Here is a 21,712-nt window from a genome sequence, read left to right as displayed (position 1 = left end):
ATTTAGCAAGAAAACACCAGGAACCGGCGCACCGGATGCAGACTGCAGCTGCAACGCCCCTGAAAATCGAAATTGCCGCACTTTGCAGTCAAGGTCCAGCGAGGTATTTGTAAAGCCACCCCTCGATTTGGTGCAGCTTCCCATCTCATCCAGGCGACGGCTATAGCAGCTGCTATCGGTTTTGCAGGACAACCTTACGAAAAGCTCAGGGCTCGGAACTACGTAGGAGCAATACGTTTTTATGCGCTGAGCAGTTACGCTGCGTTAACCCGCAGACTCCAGGCAGCGTAAGAAGCAGAAGGTTTTCCTAAACATCTGCAAGAGGAAATCTGCTTTCAGAACAAGCTACTGAAAAAAAATGAGTATTCGGGGAGGCAGTTGCCAGCAGCGAGACGGAGGGTGGATGGGTGTGTTTGCACTGCGCAGCTCACGGCACCGGTAGTGGGTCTCAGCAGGCTTCCTGGTGTGGTTTCGGTGAACAGTCATCCCATTCAAGCCCGCGGCCCTCAGTGAACTTAAAAAGCAGAACCCTGGCCGTGTGTTGAGGACCGGCGGTTTGTGAAACGGTTGATACAAAACCCAACACACAACTATTTTTAGCCTGCAAGGAAGGTCTAAGTCAGACCAGGCTGGAAGGTCTGTTTACGTTGGTGTCATCAAATTCGATTTAGGAACCTGAAGGTTTATAGGAAGGAGGATTTTTAGAAGTGTCTAAGCGGCTTAGGAGCACGAGTGCCAGTAAGTTGGGACTTCTGTTGAAGGCCACCTCCGCATTTCTGAAGAGCCCTCCAACAGCCAACTCGCACATCATCAAAAGCCAAAAATCAACAGCAGTTGTTCAGGGTTTGACAAAGACTACAGCTGTCAGCGGCTTTAACTGAAACTACAGAAGAAAATCTTCAAAGTGGGGGCGGTGGTGGGGAATCACGACCTAATTTGGTCACCATCTGATGCCAAACCAGCCAGGATGAACATCTTTCAAGAAAAATGAAGCTGCTCCCGGCGTGGCACAAATGACTTGGGCCGGGAGCGACCCGAACGTCCTGTTAAGGACCGGAGAGCCCCCTCGTTCCTGAATTATGTGTTTCTTGCTCGGAAAGAAGGCACTCTCGCAATACTCAACAGGAAAACAACAAGTTAAATTTTGAGTTATGAAGGTAACGCATACCAGGAAAACAACCTGACCGCAATTAGCAGCTCCCGCCTCTCAGGAAAGAACTTGCAGTTATTGTGGGTAGCAGGGCAAACACCGGCTCATCCATCAGCGGTGCTGAAAGCAGTGTGGAGAAAACCACACGTGTTAAGCTATTGTGTAAAGCCCCGGGGTGAGCTGTTCGGGTTCCCACCGCCCAGCAGAAGTTGGCAATGCAACCAGACGAGGTCCAGGAAAGGACACGGATCATCTAAAGGCTGGGAATAGCTTCCGCTGGGCTTCAGCCTCGGGAAACGCGATACTGGGTCTTAGCACTTACCCTCTCAACAAAACGTTATACGAGGCATTTAACTCAGCACCGAGCCGTCAGAGATATGACTGTCACTTCCATCCCCGAGCAAACAGCTTTCTGCCCTTTGAGGAGCTCAGCGTAAGCCTATACTCATTTCTCAGCAAATATGTTAACGCAACCATAAATTCTACAAAACGTAAGGCTGTTCCTCTAAAGTACTTTGTCTAACGTGTTCACCTAAGCCATTTCTACTGTCTAGAAATAGAGGATAATTCTAAGCAAATTATTTAATACTATCAGGTTTAGTTAAATTTTAAGTAAAAGACTATGATCGATTTAATATTCATCTAGGACTGTAAAACTAAAAAGCCTACCTTGCTGTGTGAAATGTCAACTAAACTCTGAGCGATTCTTTCAGAACTCTTCCTATTCCTATGAGACATCCTAATTTTACATATCGGATAATTTGACTCTACAGCTTCAAGGTTTCTTCAAAACGTCAACTGCCTGATCTCTGCAGCCAGACTGATGCCACTAGCTCATTTGCTTAATTAGTAATTTGCAGAAAGATCTCTCTGCAGCAACGTGAAACCTTCAAACAAAATGCTCTAAGTGCAAAATCAAGAGACCATCCATGAGGATGCCTGCATGTCTTTCCCCTTGATTTCAGTTACCAAGTAGCTTTGTATCTCCTCCTCCTCCTACTGTATCTACTGTATCTACCAGGCTTTCTCCGTCCCCCAAGCACTTACCTTTCGCTGACCACTGCGCCCAGGGTACAAGTCCTTCGAATGGGTGCTCTGGTACTGTGGAGCACGGGGTGAATGCTTACGCACGTTTGTTTTGCGCAAAATAATAATTCATGCAAATCCCTGCTCCAAGCAAATTCCACAGCAACACATCTTATCGTAAGCCAAACAAAAAGTACAGATATATGTGAGATCTATAAACCTGTATTAAAAGAATTTGCTCTTGTTACAGCTTGAATTTCCCTTTCTGCCTCCAACTACTCAGCAAACTGTCCACCAACTCTTTTTCATTTTAAACACTAACCAAGCACGCTAGTCCCACTGGTGCTAATAAGAAGCGTTAATCTCAGTTGCAATATTTTAGTGCTGTGAACACGATAAACCCCGTGTCCACCAGTGACACTTTCTCACATATTCACAGCCTGAATAAATACAAGAACAAAATCCTGTCCGTGGTGTTGGTCCCACCTGTGCTCCCAGGGACAGCATCAAACTTTGCGGTATTTTGGGTACCTTTTGCAGAGCTTTGTTATATTGGTGGGAACTCAGAGCCTGACCGACCACCTTTGCACGTTGGTAACAGCCTCTTCCCAGACTGCAGTATAAATTGGATCAGGCATTTAAGAATTAGTCAAGCTAAGGCTACCCAGCACAGCCAGACATGCGAAGCATCGAGCAGGAGATGGGCAGACTTCAAAGTGAGGACCTGGCAGGCACAGAGGCAAAGCTTGGGAGATGGAGAAGAAGACAGTCTTTTCTGTGGATTTGTTTTTTTTTAAAAGGTTTGGCCAAATGGAGAACACCACAATTACAAGACAAAGACTAGTAAAAAAACCAAAACCCTTAGGCTGTATACGAGGAGAAACGGTTAACACCGAGACCACACGGATTATGGACCGGTCAGTAAAGGGAAGTGATGGAAGGGGTAAAACATGAGAGGTTTTACTGTACTCAGCAGCAGGCGACAGACTAAAAGGTCTTTTGCTCCCACTGTTTCCGCAATCCTTTCCTAACGTCTACAGCGTGACATGACACATCATGTTGCCGACACCTCTCACTTCCCTCCCAGTACAGCCACATAAGTTGCCCAAGGCAAAATGAATGAAAAAAATGTTCTGCCTTCTAAGATTTCAATCCTGCAATCCTTGCGGAGACCATCAAGCCAAGGAAGTCTCTCTCCGGGACAAACTCCACCAAAAGGCAGAGCAAAGAGGAGGATCATCGTGTACCCGTACAACCCTCAGTAGTGATAATTTCACTGCCGCAATGCTTAATTCTGAGCAAAACAAGTTATGCCAGAAATAACCGAACCATGGCAAGACAAGAATCTAGACATTATAGAGTAAATATCACAGAAACTACTTATAAATACATTTAACTCTGCACACATTATTTTATTTTCCAATTTTGGCCAATACTTCAGTGTTTTTAAGACCAGGGATTTTCCTGCGTTTAATTAAAAAATTGAGTACTCTCTCTTACCACATTTGGAGATAGACCAGCTTTCCACAGAAGCTCACGATGATGAAAATAAACTAATAAAATATATTTTTAGGGCTTTTTTTTTTTTTCTTTTTAAAGATGACAAGTCAGAACCTGAATTCCACCGCAACCACTAAGTTTCAGCAGAACAAAATAATCCCTGTGCTGAGTTCTTTCAAATAAGAGTCATGCCACCTCCAATTCTAGCCCAACAGAGAGCTCATTATCCTTCGGGGGAGGAAGTAGGATTTTTTTCCACTTAGCTATGTTCCCAGGTAATTCTTAAATAAGCCATCCCTTCCCCCTGCGTTTAAAGGGACTCTTTACTCAAACAACAAGTTCCTGCCCCGGCAGCCTGCTGCTCCGTATTGCCGGCGCAGAGTACCGAAGCCTTAAATAGCGCGATGACTGGGCTGTCCCTCTTCTATTTCAAGAAGAGGGCAAACTCCGAGATGCCAAAATTAACAACGCTTCTTCCTACCTTAATTACCACAAGTAAATCATCCACCTGCATGTCATTAGGATCCCATAAAGGTTCTTCTAGCGGGGCCCCCTGCAAATAAACCAAAAAAACAAGCCTTTTAAATCAAACAGTTACAATTCAGCAACACCTTCGGCAAACTGCATGTTTTCGCAGCCCTCCAGCAAATCCATTCCACTTCGTTTTACCTATATGCAAAATGCAACTTTCTGTTATTGGTCAAGCTGGAGACAGACTTGCTCCGAGGCAGGAAGAATATACGGAATTATTTTAAATACAGGAGGCACAATCTTGGGTGTTTCCAGCGATAAAAGAGCTTTTAGGCACAGCCAATAGAAGGGGATTTATGGGTCAGAAACAGCCACTACAAGCGCGGAGGAGAGAGCGTGACATTCAGCATGGTGCAATATGAACGCTGGTATTTGGGGTGATATAAAAAGCTAACGGTTAAGAAGGTCCACATCTAGTAAGGAGATCATTTTTATTTCAGGGACGTCTTAAAAATCCCCCTTTGAAGAAGGAAAGATTCAGGCTAAGCCGCTGGAGACAACTCCACAGCGCAGGCAACCAGCAGCATCAGGCAGGGAAGGAGGCTCCGGGAAAGCCGGAGCTGCTTCCCCGACCCTCCCGCGCTCGCTCCATCGTGGCGCTGAAGCCCTTCAGTCACGGGATGAGGCCGGCACAAAGCCGCGGGTTGTGAATCGGCACAATAGCAGCATTGAGGGAGCGGGGAGGGCGCTGGCGACGTTGGCCGGCGCGCTACGAGCCGCCTGGTCCTGCTTCGCCTTACGGGGTGCTCTGAACCCAAACGTTTTCATCCAGGAACGTATTTATCCCCCCTTGAGTTTCAAGTGCAGAAAGGTGCTCCATAACTACGTTAAGAAATACGGTCCGATAAAACTGAAGAGAGATGGCTGTTTTATTTCCCATGCATCTACCCCACTCTCCTTGAAACAGTAAGGTCAGTTTTAAAGACCAAGAGCATGAACTCAACACTAAGCCCTAACCGCATTTTCCTGCCAAGCATCTCAGGGCTGCATTTCAAGTCCATACTTTATTTTTCCAGGTTCCTAGCTGCTCTAATATTGAAGAATTTGAGCTTAAAAATAGTTTTAATACAAGCTCTGTTGACCCGCAGGATGGTTGCTGAAGCAGGCGCAGCAACGGCCCGGACTTGTCCAAGGTACTGCTGCGTCCCACACGTGGCCGGGGACGTGCAAGGCCACGTCTTGGCCTCCTGCTCCTTGCTCTGGCCCCATCTTCCCATCGCTCCCGCTGCTGCTGGGAAGCACAGGCGCTATATTTGCCTTTGGCTCTCAGGAGTGCTTATTTACCTAGAGCAAGTGGTTGAGGCATTTGAAAAAGCTGTTCCACCTACGTTGATGTTTTCCCACCCAAACTAAAGAGGCCAGAAAGCCAAACTTGTCCGTCACCAAGATTTCTGAGGGTCACCTGCCAGTGAGACAGCCAGACTGGTTGTTTGCTCAGGCAGCCAGGACTGCTCCCAGCTGATCCCAACTACCGCACGACAGGTCAAGTTGTTTCCATGCTCTGCGTCTCTCATCTCCCTCCCAAAATATCTTTTGCCCACATCAGCCCTGTCTCCTGGATTGGCAATCATCTCTTTGCAGGAGATTGCACAACGCCCTGCGCAACAACCCCTCTCTTTTTACTAGTGCTATGTTCTGGGCTGATGCTATGAAGTAAGGGATCAGAGACCTGAGGCATCTGTAGATTCTGAACTGAACCATTTAATTAAATGAATACTTTTTTCTATCAAAATCTTCTCTCCCAACCCCCTAGGCTGTCTAGCCCAGGGCAGGATGCGACCTAGCCATCTGCTCGGCTGGTGCCAAGCCACCGCGGCGCTCAGACACAACGCTTGGGTGATCTCCTTGCTGCTTTGCATCTACTCAACTGCTTACTTGAGCTCTTGTTCAATTAGACAAGTCTCAGCACTTCAATCAGATGGGCACACAAGGCTGATTTTGCTCTACAAAGAACAAAAAATTTGACTTAGGCAAGCGTGATAGAACGGGGGCTTTCAGAGCATTGAGATCTGGAGCTCAGGCCTGCTCTTAAGTCTGCTAGAATAAATGACTAATCTGAACACACGATTAGCAGTCAGCAAGCTCCATTTTCACCTCTGGCTTTCAGACTTATCCCTTGGAGGTTGTGGGTAAGATGCTGTGGGACAGAGCCTCAATAGATTTCTGAGCCAATACAGAGGACCTCCCCTTTTACATCCAACAGCAGATTAAAAAACCCCCAAAACATTGAATCTGGGCAGGCAGGAAAAGAGGAGGGTTATTTTTCCAAGTATTTCCTCTTTAGAGCAACCGGAAAATAGCTAAGGCCTCGGCTTCCTCCTCTTCTCTGGGCCAAAGTGAGCACCCCACTGGTGTCCCCCACGTGCCTAGCTTACTGCTCCCCCCCAAACTTCTTGCATTTTCTTCCTTATGATCCAGCTTTTCCCAAATTGTGATGCCTCCTAGGAGTGCTGCTTTCTTGGGCAGAAGCATCTCCTCCTCCAGGCTGCTACAGAAACATGGCCTAGCCTTCAGCCTGTCCTCTTCGCTCCACAAAACAGGGATGAGGTCCTTCCATCCACCAAATGAGCTAGTTAACTATATGGCTTTTAAAACAAAGTAGGGAATTTCCAGGTAGATTTTACAAGACCAAATTAGGAAGTTTCCATAAGCAACGACACCATCAATATTTCCCTGGTCTATTTACTCATTCACAAAGCTCCTAGATTCAAAATGCAGCCTCAGACAGTATTGAGAAGTGCAAGAAAAGAAAAGTTTCCAGACTTAACATTCACAACCAGCTCTGGAAAGTCTTAAAGGAACAAAAGATTCCCCTTCACCCTCCTCCCTCCAGTCGAGCTGCAGTTATTAGCAGGAATAAAGTTGAATTTTCCTAAAGCTTGGAGCAAGACACACACGCAGTCTATGCTCACATCTCCTTCCAGGATGAAGCAGACATCATGCTGGAGGAAAAACTTACTTTGGAAGGTAACTAAAAAAGCAAACACAAAGGCAGAAGGAAAACAAAGGAGACTGAGGGCCCCGACCCAAAAGCATGCAGAAGTCAACGCAACACATTTGAATAGTTTTGGAGCAGGGTGTGTGTTCAGATAGTTATAAAACATTATCAGTAAGAGAAAAACAGACTAACTCATGAAGCACAACTTGCAGTGACGCATAAACCTTGTTCTTTCTGACAAGGAAAGCGCGGTACAGACATGTACTCAAGCTGCTCAAGTATGTAACAGCTGAAACATCTTATGTTAAAAAAACTTTCGAGAAAATCTTATGTCCAGATCTGTACTCAGAGGTTAGTCGTGTGGCCTGTCCATAGAGAAAACGTGACTGCTGAAGAGCAAACACGTACCGCAGAACTGACAGAAGGTGGCATGTCCCACGTTGAGCTCATTAAGCATGGGCCACGCACCAGTATTCCCACTGGTCTGCCTTGGCACGATCCGATCGCGACGCAGCGTGCCAGCAATGTAATCCGATTGCCAGGTAATCTTCCAAAACTGCAATATCCTGAGGATACGAACGCTGCACGGGCTCGCCACGGTGCAGTCAGCTGACTGTGATAACTCATGTTCGCCACCCACCACCCTTGACACCCTCCAATCTGATTAGACCACCTCAGTTATTCACAAAGGTTTGGATGAAGATATATTAATCAGGTAAATCTGTCCACTATTGTATGTTGGGCCCACGTACGTTGGGTTGAATCACGCTTGCACCTCAACAAACAACAGAGGCAGCTTATCTCTGAGTTTGGGAAACCCAGGACGGCAACTGTGGTGCTGGTTTCCATCAAGAAACAACAGGAAAATGGCATGAACAGAGCTAAGCGCATGGTGGTGAACACCTTCCAATCACTTCTAACACAGTGGTGTCCACACAGATGGTCAAGGTCTTATCACAAGGTAAGGAGGAACAGCATGATGATCCTCCCCAAAACAGCAATTACATCGACAAGCAGTACCTACAAAGAGATAGATGGGACCAGAAGAAAGGCACTACTCCTCAGTCCTTCTTCGCTCCCCAAAGAGAAGGTTAATGACCATACCAAATCCAATTCAATGCCTGGTACCCTACTTTACCCTCTAAACTAAAGTTGCTAAACCTCTGTGGGCAAGTTGTGCCAGTGTCCACCACGAGCATATCAGCAGCAACTCATGTCCATAAATACTTAGGTGGACACACAGAGACTAGCAGGCATCCAAAATCAGAGTTTCACTCAAGGTGCACCAGCTGGACATTTCTGTGCTAGACCATCCTGCTCATTGCGGCACAATTTCACTGCCCAGAAGTCACATTTTGCATATAAAAACGCAGAACACCAGCTAACAAGCCAAGACCTATCTTAATCCTATTTAGGAAGTGCTTTGAGAGTTGCAGCACTAGATGGGACTTTAGACGATGACAGGTATGGGTTGGTTTGGCTTCTTAGGGTTAATATTATAAAACATTATACACAGAGATGCTCCAGACCTGCTCCACATGGGGTTGACAAAAGAGGCCTACAGTTACAGGGCTGTTCCCTCTCTTCTTAAAATTATTAAAGTAACAGTAAGCCCGGTATTAGTTGGCTAGACAGAACCAAATCCCACCACCTGGGTAATCCAGCTGAAAGCCAAGGGCATCTAGGCAAATTAAAGCTGCCTTTAATCCAGACAAATCTCCGTACAGGAATCCTTTGTTCTCCGTTGCCTCCTGCCACCTGCTGCTACTGGAATGTCAGGGGCAAAATGGCATGAAGTTTACCACTATAAAAACATAAAAAACCCACATATTTTGGAGAACAATTTCCTGAGACACAAACATTTAGTGGTATACGCAGCTTCACGCTTCAACAGTTGTATTAAAGCGGGACACAGTTCTGTGCTTGGTTTAATCATATGTATCCAACACACATAAATGAGGACAATTTGTGCATAAATTAGACAGTGTTATTATGCTAATTGGGATGGTATGATTGCACTGAGTGTTTGCAATCTGCCACGATCCTCCGGGACAGTGCTGCGAGTGAGCTGCCACAGTGGAAAACGATGACTTTGTGCTGGCAAGCCACCACCGGTCCAGCAGGTAAGTGCCACCAGTGGACCATCATCCCCTTTCCCAGAGAAAACCCTAAATAGCAGAGGAGAAGGGGCGAGAAGACTTTCCGGAATTACCGCCGTGCCGTACTGACTTTGTCAGAAATTCGTTTCCCTCCCTGCTCTCTCATCTAAACTCTCCCACTACCCAAAATAACCCTCCTTTCCAAGCTTCTCACCCTAACCCCCCATGCGATGCACAAGAACAGGCCTATTTATAGACAGTGGCAGGAAAAGGCTGCTAGAAAAATCAACTACCGCAGTGCAAACACACTTGCAAAAAGAAAAAAAAAAAAGTACAAGACTCAAATCCCCTGCACTTTGCTTTATCAATCCTTAACATGAGGAAATGAAATCATCCTTGCAAAAAAACCAACAAAAAAACAGTAGAGCTACTCAACTTTCCTCCTTCCAATCCATCCCCACCTGAATTACAACAGCGATGGGGATGCTGACCGAGATCCCTGACAGTCCTTGCCCTGAAAGAAAAAAACCCTAAATGTTGCCAGCTGAATGAACAAGGATATCGGAGGAACGAATAAAATGTCAAATGGCAGCTTCTCCTCCTTGAGCTTCACTGACAGTGGTGCCCATAAAACTACATCTATATGCTACTAGGTCTACCTTCCTGCTAACCTTGTCTTCTCCCAGTTATGCCCTTCTTCATGGTCCCTTAAGGAAACATGGCTCTGTAGATACCCTAAGGAGCAGGCTCCTGAGCACGGGAGAGCCTCGAATGGCTGCTGGGCCACCGTTAAGCACACCCATCAGGATGACGGCTTCGTTAGTGCTCGCAGGGACCCCAACAGTGAGCTGCACCAGGCTGAGCATGGACCTGCCTGTGGGTGATACCTCGGTCCTTCTCCAAGCCCCCACCGGCATTCAATTTGCCTACCAAAACCAGACACGAATTCAACTGCCATATGGGACCATCACGATGAAGAAATCCTACCTGTGGGACTTCAGCGCTCTTACTTCAAGGAGAATTCAAGCTCAATCTATTCTCCAGGATCCAGCCAGAGTTAAAAGTGTTTGAAAAATTAGGTTGGGGCAAACACATGCTAATAGTTACTGCACCACAGGTGAGACCAAACAAAATACACTCTGCACAGCGCATGGTAAAAGTGATAAATTTTCAGAGAGGAACAGTGCTTAAATGCCAGAAGAGACAAGGAATAGGAGCCCAAGTGAAAGGTTTGCAATGCTCTCTACCTTAACATTGGTTCATTTCCTTGCCGTTTTGACCTTACAAATATCAAAGGATCCTATTTATAGCAGCACCGAGAAGCTCTGCATCTCCAGCACAGAAGCAGGCCATACCCCAGAGACCTGGCAGGCTGGAAATACTATGAGTCCTACAAAGGCGCCTATAGGACAGATGATCAAAGCCGCAAATGTTTACAGCCAGATGCAGCCAGCAAATCAAACCAACCCACGGCAAAGGAAGTAGAACAAAAATGAAAGATTGCAATAAAGCAAAAACGAGGGCTGCCTTGAAGAGTGAAAATCACAGAACCACGGAATGGTTGAGGTTGGAAGGGACCTCGGGAGATCATCTAGTCTGCTAAAAGAGCGGCGGTCTCGGCACACTGAAATTGGGGGATGTCCCGTGCACAGTAAAGGGGGGGACAGGAGTTTGCTGGCCCAGCAGCAGGGCCAAAGGAATTAACAGGGTATTAGCCAAAGCCCCACAAGACAGCGAGGCAGAGTGACGAGTCCTATCGACAAGAAACCAGCCCGTGTCCTTCTGCTGCTCCGCAGCTCCCGGACTTAATGCACGCCCTTAGGCACAAGTTGCTGGGGTTTTTTTTTCTTCTTTAAACAGAACCCCCTAAGCAGTTCAGCAGGGAAAGTCAGCTCATCTCTCCATCTCTAAGAAGTATTACTGACATTGGCAATGCTCCAACATCGGCACCTGAGTCCCCAGCAGTTCTCAAGCCCTCCTGGAGCACAGAATATCCCGGCACAGCAGCAGCTTCAGGCACTTCGAGAACCATTTTTTCCACCCTTTGGTGACAATCAGTTTAAATCTGTCACCAACACGTTAGCTTTGGATTCCGATAATTCAAAAATATATGAAAGCGTTGCCAAAAGATTCTCCAAAACAAATCAATTGGACAAAAAGGGAAATGCAGACTCAGCTGGCCACGCCACCACTCCAAACAGGCTTTGCTGCTAAGGGGAACTGAGTAGAGGAAGATTTAAAAAAACAAGCCAAATAAAGTTATTCCTCACCTCACTGCCTTATTTTCTCTCCGAGTATAAAACCGATTTGTTTTTGTTTCCGTTATAAATAGCTTCTTCCCCCGGTTTTCACGCGAGCGCAGAACGGGGATGTGGCCTGGGACGCGGCCTTGGCACAAGGCGCCGAGCTGACCCACTCCGGCGGTTCCTGCTCCAGCCTGACAAACACAATTCCCCATCTGAAAATGGGGCAACGTCCAATTACTACCTCCCTTCCCAATTAAAAAAAAGAAAAGAAAAGGAATAAAATAAAAACCCAACGCCCTGCCTATTCGCCGTACCAAGAGAAGCGCCACCGCGCAGCCGGCAGCCGCAAATGCCAAGACTTCTCGCCGTTCCGCTCCTCGACGTTTCTCCTTTCCCCCGAGCAAACAGCGTTGCAAAGCCGAGCAAGCGGCGGAGAGCAAAGAGAGCATCTCGCTGCTTCCTTGGCAACGGCACAAACCGGCCCGTTTTCGGAGAGTAGATCTTCCCGACGTTTCTACCCAAAGCCACTAAGGCGCAGTCATCTAAACGGCGCTGCCGGCGTTCCCGCGCATCCCCGCTAACGTTTTTAACCTCCCTCCGCTCATCCCTTCTCTCGGGGAAGACTCAAGGCTCCTCCGTGCTGAAGGGCCCAAGGATTTTTTTTTTTTTCCCCAACCACTTATAAAAGATCAGAAAAGAAAAAAAAAAGGTTTTTTTTTTTGTTTTTTTTCTTCCTGTGGACAGATTCCACCCTGAATTAAAACAATGCGGACACCAATCCTGACTAAACACATTAACCCGGCTTAGGGCGCGCGTTCAAGCTCCAGTGAAAGGGTTTTGTTTGAAAGCTTTAGCTCACCAGGACACACCTGATAAGAGCCTGCAGCAAGGGCACACCCAGAGATAAAACAGCAGGGTTCGAGCCTTCCGAACCCAACCGCCTGTTCTGAACCGGGGAGGGGGAAACGCACATATAAAAAAGAAAAAACCCATTCTGTTCGCGGCGAGAGCGTTTCCCTTGCCAAGTCTTTCTGCCTTCCTTTCCTTGGCTCGCCGCGCGCGCGCACGTAGAAGTCTCGCCCTTGCGTTTTCTTTGCCCCGTTTCGTTATCTTCCGGATGTGCTCCTGCGGACGGAGCGGGAGCGAGGCCGAGGGCCAACGGGATGCCCGGGAGCGGACGCACCAATCCTCGCCGAGCGGCGGGCTTGCAAAAATTCACTTTTTTATCGGGAGTATTGGAAAGAGTGGGAAGACACCCAGGAAAGCTCTTAAGGAAAAGCAGCATCTTTGCAAGACCGATGTGACATAGTTGGGAGGGGGGAAAAAAAAAACCAACCCATGGCTACGCAAAGACGGTCACGGACGGCGGCTGTTCGGAGCCACGTCCCAGCGGATGCTTGCTGGGAAATAACGCAATCGCATGCGAGAGGCGCCCGTCAGCACCGAGCCAATAAGCAAATAGCGGTATATCGGCCGCTGCGGGCATTAGGAGATGTGCCAGCACGCTGTGACCTTACCGGCATTCGTTTTAGGATGTCGCAGCCGTACTGGTAAGCGCGATGCCGCGGGCATCGGAGCTGCTAACCACGCTGGGCATACGGTAGCGTGCAATACTTACGGGGCGATTTTTTAGTCTAATAAAACATCTGCAACCTTTCTATTCCTCTTCTGCCTTGGACTCCCTTGCTGAATATAAATATGTATTAAAAGAAAAAAAATTCACGACTCGCTCTTTTTCTCCCCCCCGCTTTCCAAGTTTGCTGGAAACAGCTTTGAGGTGGCGACGAGACGCTATCGATTTTTAGCAGGGCGATTCAGGGCGAGAACGGCCATCGGGAGCTACCTCGGAAGGCGCCTGGGGCTCTGTTTTCGGGAAGGTGCGCTCACCTACCGGGCACTTCTTAACGGGTACAACCTGGTAAAAGGCGGCTTGTGGCCGCGTCCTGCTTTTGGAGGTGAACGAACACAGCGAACCAATTCATCCTCCTCAGCCCCAGATCTCCCAAAGGTTTTGGAGAAACATCTCATGGGGGCCGGTCACGTCCCGGTTCCCTCCTCTCAAATGCCACCCCAAAGACCGCCAAACAAACGGGGGGTTTCGGCCAGGACAACGCGACCGGGCACTCGTGGGGCAGATTCATGTGAGACGGCTGGCGCGATCGAGTCGACGGGCGGCTCGGGCTCTCCCGAAGCTCCCGGTTTCCAGCACCGTCTCCTTCGCGCACGGCCTGCGAAGCCGGGGCAGGGAAGCGGAGCGGCTCTTCAGGAAGCAGCAGCGAGAAACGAGCTCTGGCCAGATGTCTAAAAATGGTTACAGCTCCGGCCAGCAAGAGGATGTTCTTCATTCCTGCGCCCAGATGGATTTTTTGAGCTGAAGATATAAATACAACATTGTCGCAGGCTGGATATTGTGCTTTTTTTCCCCCCCTCCCTCCCTCTGGGTTGCAAGTTCAGATCGACAGCGTATCGATACTTCTCCAAAAGCATCACCCCTTTACGGCCATCGTTAATGCTCTTGCTCCCTAAGCACCCTTTTGCTGGCCCCTAGGAGCCGGCAGCCCCGGCCCCTCCGAGGGCCTCGGTGTTTCGCATCCCGCAATCCTGCACCGCGACCGACGCGGATCAGGCATCCGCATCCCCTCCGCGGCGCCGTGACCTGCTCCCGCTCCGCTTTGACGACCACAACAGGAGAAGATTTTTAACGGAAGCGAGAGCCGAACGTGCTAGCAGCTAGGGAAAAAAGAAAAAAACGTGAGGCCGCAGTAGCGGAGAGCGACGGGAAAGGCTTGTCGCTGCTGGCACTCACGCTGCAGCGCGCTACGGGGAGAGTTTCGCCTCCAGGCTCGACTGTCAGGCTCCCGCTGCCGATTTACTGTCAACACAACTGAGGTTGGTGAGTAAATCCGCTCGCTTTTTTTTTTAACAGAACAAGGAAACGTCCACATTTGTTTTCGCTTACATTTATTATAAAGAGCTCGAAACGGCACACGCTGAGCCACGACCCGCTTTTGCCGGTGGCTGCCGTGCTGCTTCACCTGCAGACTAGTTGCACAGGGACGAAGCCTCCTGAGAGGGTGAGGGGTGTCCTAGCAATCCTGGAAAGGCAAGGAATCCATCTTTTTAACAGCCGTATCGCAAATATGGGCTTTTATTTCCTGTGGACTGCTCAGGACCGCTGCACCGAAGAACGGCATTAGCCATGCCCACCTCACGCTACCTACCACCTCGATCCCCCTCAGCGCTCAGAGACCCTGGAGGAGACTTTTGCAAGAGTTCTGCTAAAGCCGTTGATCTTTCCGCCGGTGGGATATTGGGGGCAGCAGGGCAAAACCTGCGGGACTCATCGTGGCGGTAGCGGTGTCACTGCAACGCCGGACGAGGAGCTCCACCACGCAGCCCTGGGAACCGTGTAACCTTTGGACGCGCAGCGTTAAGCCCGGAGATGTAAAACAGAGCCAGAAGTCGTGGATGAGACCTAGTCATGGATGGAAAAATCCACGATGGAGCTGCGGTGCCAGATGTTGCACGCAGCGGTGGGTTTTCACTTTAATCCGTCATTATAATCCCCCTCGGTCCCAAGAGCGAAGACAAGGCGGCTCGGTTTTGCTCGTGGGGTTTCCACCTTGTTCCATCAGTGGAGACCCTGCACCAGGAGTAAAAGGAGCTCGGTTCGCCAAAAGTCCTCCCCATGCTGCTTTGCATTGGTTTAAAAAAATGACAATATACCACACTAAAGTTTGGTGTTTTTTATTTAAAACCAAACATCATTCCCATCCTTCATCCAAGTGAAAGTCAGCCTTCGACGGGGAGTACCCAAAACCTGTCGGGGTGCAGCGAAATCCCCGGGGCACGCGCAGCGGCGACAAGCAGCGCTCTGCAAAAGCTGCTTTGCCCTTGCTTCGTCTCCTCCCGGTACGACGCACTCGCAGCGAGGAACTCGGTGCTACCCGGTGCCGCTGCGGCCGCGGATGGAGAAGACCTCCAGATGGAGGTGTTTCAACTACCTTCAGCCCAAGAGCGCGGCTGCCGGTCGCAGTCTGCCCGCAACCGCCTCTCGCCTTCTCCATCGCTACGGACGACGACACCTGCGAGAGGCGTCTGCGCGTTATTTTAAATTTGCCTGTTTAAACTCGGAAGGATTTTTATTATCCTCGCGCTCAAGCCCCGCACAGACGCTTTATTATAACGCGCCCTCGCTAATGCGTCGCCTGCCAAATTCCTTCTATACGGAGGAGGAGGAGGAGGAGGAGGAGGAGGACGCAGCTAACGTGTGCTGTAACTCTTCAGCCATCGCAGCTTTTCCAGCATCGTTTTAAGGGGTTGACGCCGGAACCGGCCACTGTATCCGCAATGCGGAGCTCGAGCGGGAGCTCGTTTTGCCCCCCTAAACCCGTATCCTTTCCGCTCCCGTGGGCAGCGTTTTCGCTGTGCGCGGCTTAAGGGCTCGGGGGGGGGGGGGGACGTGGCGGCGTCCCCCGGCTCGGCTCCCCGACACCACTGGTGGCTTCGGCGAGAGAAAGCGGGATGGGCAAAAACCGGGGGAACTCGCACGGAAAGGTGCCGCGGGGGTAACCAGGAGCAACGGCGCAGAGCCGAGGCCGCCGGGGCTCATTCAAACCCGCGGCACGGGCCGGCGCGCCGTGGGCATGGCAACCGCGGCCGCGGCTTTCCGGCTGCCGCTCCGCCTCAGGACAGCTTCGCTTTTCCTAAATAGCTGCTTGAAAGCATTTTTAAGCGAGCCCTCCCAATTTTCCGAGACGAGCCTGGAGCGGGTCGGCTTCGCCCGAAAGACGCCTGGTTGCCCGCAGCGTTGCAGCGGCCCCTGAGCGCACGCCGGGCGCGTCGACGGCGACGAACGCCAAGGGCGGAAGCAGAACATCCTCACGATCCGGATTTTCCACCCGAGTTTTAAGGCAAGTTTTAGAAAAGTCAAGTCACTGAAAGCACACTGCAACCAAGTGCTCCTGAGCTGAGAATCCGGATCGCTGGTAGTGGTAACCTCAATATATATACATATATATATATATATATTTTTTAAATTGAACTGAATTCTAGTTTAGTTGCTTCTAAATGGAGAAAGGCGAAGGAGAAAGGAAGACAAGACGCTTTGCCCCTGCCGCTCCCTCTTCACTGATGGCTTTAATGGAAGCGGAAAGGAGGAGGCGGCTTCGGGGCAGCCGCCCAGGACCTCCGAGGACACAGGCTCTTCCCTGCCGCAGGCTAGGAGGACACGAAATAACGGGTGTAAGACGAGAAAAAAAAGAGGTTGCACTGCCTGTCATTTCCTTCCCCCCCCCCCATGTCGATGAGGAAGCCGTAGCACAAGCGAAATAATAAATATTACCCAGCAGAAGAGGCGGGCGGTTAGCAATAGGAAGGGCAGCGTTGCCGAATTGCTCCACCTCTTCCAGCCTTTCATCTCCTCCATTTCAATTCTCCGCGAAAAATCACGTTCGGTGAAATCTACTCAAAAGCTTTCTTCAAATACGTACCTAGACTCTGCCACTACTTCTGCCCACACAAGTTCCTCTCACTGCCAAAAAGCAGCTATGGCAAGTTTTTTTTTAATTCTTTATAAGCCTACGTTGCTCAGTGCTCCCGTTTCCAGCACCTTTGGAGCTCGTGTGAATTTTTCCCCCGTAGCGACACTATGCTGCTGCACAAATCTCAGTTTGGCAAAGCTTGCTTGATTTCTCTTTCATTCACCGTATTTTGTGAGCAAAGGGTTGTTCGCTGCATTTAGCCGTATCTCGATTATGAACCGCGCTGACTCCTGGAAACCCCGTGCTGGAGAGGACCCGCGCGTTTCGTTCCCGAAGTGCTCCTAGGCTAAAGGTATCACAGAAGGCTTCGGAGGAAGAGACCATCTAAGGCGTCGGAGATACGGTGCTCCCGTGTGAGCAACGCTTTAAGGAAAAAAAAATCTTAGGAGACAATCTGCCTTTCGGATGCACGAGGAATGCTGGCTTCCTCCGGCAGCAGCCAAACCTGGTCCGTCCAACCGTGGCGGTAATGTTAAATCCAGGCACACGCCGGGTAGCAGTGCCGCAGTGTTTTCTCCATCAGCGGCCTCCTCGGAGGACTCCGGCTTCCTTTCGGGCGCTCAGACTAGAGAAGTGAAACGGATTTCAAGCAGATCACTGGATTTTTGATGATTCCTCACGAAGTCTTAATGGTTCGGTGTTTGCAATCCACGTGGTATTTCACCTTCCCCAAACAACTCCAGGTGACACAATAAACAGAGACAACGCAAGAAAACCTGCGCCTCTTCGGGGGCATTGAGGGATATTTTTCCTAATCAAAACGTTATTAAGCTGATTTAACGCTCATCAAGAGAACATTGTTTTCTCCGCGAACCCCTTTCCCGCTTGCAGGGAGGTTAACGTTGCCATATGTTATTCCCACACCGACAGAAAGTAACTATAGGAAAGCAGTCGGGGGGGGGGTGATTTTTTAAATTGAATAAAATATTCACGAACAATCTCATTTTTTCACTCCTTTCAGGTTCCGCCGCTACATGCGGCGCGTCTGCTACCACACAGCCGATGAGATGCCTTCTCCACCACCGTCTGAAACTGAGACAGCAAATCTTCCCCAAATCATCATCATCTACTACAACCTTCAGGTGGTGATAACTATGATCTTCAGAACAACAGGCTTCTACAAGAACAAACCTTTTCTGGGCAAACAAGTTGCAGCATCTTTGGACACGGAACGACCTTCCTCAAGAACAAAATGAAAACCATCAGCTTGACGTTTCTGAGATGTCACAGCAAGGTATTGCTAGGCGTTTAAGTCCAACAGGCATGCCCATGAGAGGGCACCATGCATGGCAGTTACGTGCCCCATGCACTTAAGGAAACCACCCAGGTAATACCGAGCTTACTGCTTTCCAAGAGACTGACGGATTACAGCCCAGAGGAAAGAACATTTTCTCATTTTGTTGGAAGCATTTTATCGCCAAAATCCAAACTGAATTTGTAGTACAATTTTCTCCCCACTCCAGAAGTGAAAATCTAATCTACAGGATTCAGTAAACTCATGAAGAAGCTATTATACATGCATGTAAATACCAATGTAGACATTTTAAGTTGTGTGAAATGCTAAACATGCACACTTTTTGCTGGATTGAGCTGTGTGCATCTGGTGACCATCATCATTAGACCAAACCAGTTACCACAATTGCTTCCTGTGTTAAATATAGTGGGGAATGCCTTCTGTTGCAGATATCACTTTCTATTGCTCCAGTATTTTTGGAAAGAGAGACAGAAGTTCAGCTCCCGTAGGTTAAGTTTGAAATAAAAAAGAAAAAAAAATAAAAGCTCGAGCAATCTTAAAAATAGTCAACCGACAGAATCAACCAGGGTGAACCCAAACCAATGGAAGCACTAAAAGTGGCCAAACTCGCAAGTCTTCCACCATCCAAAGAAGGGATTCCTCTTCGTTTCATCCCGTCTTCAGCTTACTGCACTCCCCTGCCCAGCAGACAACGCTGTGACGAGGGTAACGGTGCTCCCGGGAAAGCCTCGAAGTGGCAGAATGGACTCATTAACGCAACTTTTTCCGGCTGATTGGGGATCGCCATGAGTAAGGATCAGAGCGGGCCATCGCGGGAATGAAAACTGGAGACCCCGTAGCTGCAGCGCTTGCTCAGTGATTACAACACATGGGGCCGTTCCACCCGTTTTTAGCAGTTCTCAGACGAGGTCCCTGCCTTTTTGCACCTCTGCCTGTGCTATGCACAAGCTCGAGCTGGCACGGGCGCCGTCACCGTCACCGAGCGTGGCTGCGCAGCGCCTACGCGCTCGCGTCGCCCAGCCGCAGCGACGGCACCCGACCCTTGCGTTAGTCTTGCGCTGCTGCTGCCTGTCGGCCGGCAGCGTGAGAAGCGATTTCAGCCCCATTCCCTCCGCGAGCCTCCAAAAAGTTTCAATACAACCACCGCCAAGGCGAAGAGAAAGAATGAATTTAAAATCCACAAATAAAGTGGGTTTTTTTGGTTTTTTTTTTTAAGCATGTAATTGCAAATGACAGACATATCTGTGGTTTACAGAGGAGGCAATAAATTCAAGCTCCGGTTACAAATAGGACCAAAAAAAGATACTTAAGTCATTCGGTCGGCCGCCCCGTGACGGCTTCATCCCCACGAGACGTCCCTCAGTTTTGTGAACCACTTCAAGCCCTTGACTGAGGAAGGACCAACCGAAGAGCACACCGACAGGAGTTTGCTCCTTCCGGATTAAGCCGGCCCTTCGATGCTTCCTCGGCACGGCTTTCTGCAGTATTTGGTCTGGTGGCAGGAAAAGCAAGTGGTCTTTCGCAAACAAACTTGGGATTTGAGAGCTATAAAGGAATAAGCCTGATCCTCAGCAAAGCGGTGGTGTCGCCGTCTCTCCCACCCGCCCACGCCACCCCCAGTAAGTCTTCAGGTTTTCTAGAAACGAGCTGACCCAAGCTGGTACTTAGCAGAGTTTTAACTTCCAATTGATTCAGAAAGACGCATTTCAACCCCTTAACGGAGCTCAGGACCCCGACCAGCCAACTTCCCCTCCAGTAAATGTTACAGCCCAAGAGGCTCGCCAGACCCACCAGGAGCAACGTGGACAGAGTCCTGGAGGTACCATCAATTCTCTCAACCTTCAACAGCTCTCACCAGCCACAGCAGAATTAAAAAAAGCTTTTATATATACATATATATATATCTTTTTTTTTCAGTTTTCATTGTGCTGGACCCCTCCAGGCACCGACGCTCAAAAAGCACGTTCTTCCTATCTCCCTAACTTTGGGGAACAAAGCTATTTTAGGAATAGTCACAAGAAGGAAAAAAAAAAAAGAAAAAAAAAAAAAGGAAGTTGAGGTTTTTTCTCTTGGTTTGTTTTTGTTTCAAGTTTGACATTTTGCATAAAGACCGCAGCCAGGCGCATCCCGACTTGAAGACAGAGGGGGAGCAAAAGAGCTCAATCACCGCACGCCTACGGAGTTCACGCTAGCTTCCACCACGTTTCCCCCCAAATTCCCAAATAATTTACAATTCAGAGAGCTTCAGGGCGAACAGAAGTAATCACAGCAGAGGTGGGTTGTGCACCACAAACGGTCCCCTACGCCCTGGCCACCACTGAAGTCCAGCTGGGCCCACGTCCATGTAGATGGACACCCCTCGAAGAGCAAGGCTATCTAATATAATCCGCGGCGTTATGTTAACGTACCAAAAATTAAATAAAATTAAAATTTGCTTATGGAAAATATACCAGTTTTAACAAGACTTTCCAATGTGGAATGAGCGGAAAGAAGATTGCCCAGTTCAAGCGAAAGGGCTTTTCAGGCACCTCCTTGCGCCCTCGTGCTCCCGGAGCGTTGGGACAGGGAAGCTGGGTGCCAATAGGCCTCCTTCGCTCCCCATCAGGCTCTTAAGACTCCTCATGTTCCCACTCGATGCCACGTCAACACTCCGCTCGGCGTTTCACACCCCTGCGGCTTCACAGGAGTTTCACATCCTCTGCAGAAGCAGATTAAAATCTTTCCAGAGGACGTAAGAGTCAGATGCTTCGTTGCATAGACGCTGAGCAATCAAAGCAGAACCTACGCGTTTCGGTTTCGGATACGTTTTTTAAACGAGTAAGGGCACTAAACAAAAAGCACCTTCCTTCTCGGAGGCCCTGCACCCAAGTCCCTCTCTAGGCAGAAATTCAATACATTATTTCAGGTGTAAAAGTAATTTGGCCACTACATCGCTGATTTAAATTTGGAGATTTGCTGCTCCGAAGCTGCCCAGCCTCCGGGGGCTGGTGTTGAATTATTCAAGGTCGCAGAAAGCGCCGCAGCCTCCTGGCCGGGTAGTTGGGGCTCCCTTCCCAGCAGGAGCTGTCCTGGAGAGCCAAACACTCCCGAGTCTTTCCCTGCCCTCCCTTCTCCCACTAGAGAGGCAAACCCAGGCACCTCAACTGCAAATCGGCTCCTACCAGAAATGGAAACAAGTCCTCCCTCCCACTAAGTTCCTAATGACGTAAGGACTGACGAACTTGCCCATTTTGGGGGTCGTGCGTTCAGAAAGCAGAATTTTCCACCTCAGTGAGGTCTGCTGCAGCCAATATTTCCTGATAAGAACTAACAGCAGCTTTGGGCTCTAAAACACCGCGGTTCTTTGATACCTCCAACATAAAGCACGTGCAGCAGTCCTGTTGGGTCCAGCTCCCGCACTGACTCCCCCAGCGTAGGAGCAGAA

General features: G+C 49.1%; 1 protein-coding gene across 4 annotated transcripts in view; it reads right to left on the bottom strand.

Annotated features, from left to right (window-relative positions):
* The window catches only part of PTPRA (protein tyrosine phosphatase receptor type A), a 109,144-nt gene that overhangs the window by 54,067 nt on the left and 33,365 nt on the right, over nucleotides 1–21,712 (bottom strand). For 2 of the 4 annotated variants that reach the window (XM_067298392.1, XM_067298393.1), the window contains exon 3: nucleotides 4,158–4,229. The exons of the other annotated variants lie outside the window; for them this stretch is intronic. In XM_067298392.1, the coding sequence (XP_067154493.1) occupies nucleotides 4,158–4,190 (33 nt within the window). In that variant the 5' untranslated portion in view covers nucleotides 4,191–4,229. The remainder of the gene's footprint in view (nucleotides 1–4,157; nucleotides 4,230–21,712) is intronic. 4 annotated transcript variants of the gene reach the window in all.

The sequence above is a fragment of the Apteryx mantelli genome, chromosome 5, assembly GCF_036417845.1.
Source record: "Apteryx mantelli isolate bAptMan1 chromosome 5, bAptMan1.hap1, whole genome shotgun sequence".
Taxonomy (NCBI): domain Eukaryota; kingdom Metazoa; phylum Chordata; class Aves; order Apterygiformes; family Apterygidae; genus Apteryx; species Apteryx mantelli.
The sequence above is the reverse complement of the archived record's forward strand: the minus strand, read 5'-3'. Positions and strand labels throughout refer to the sequence as shown.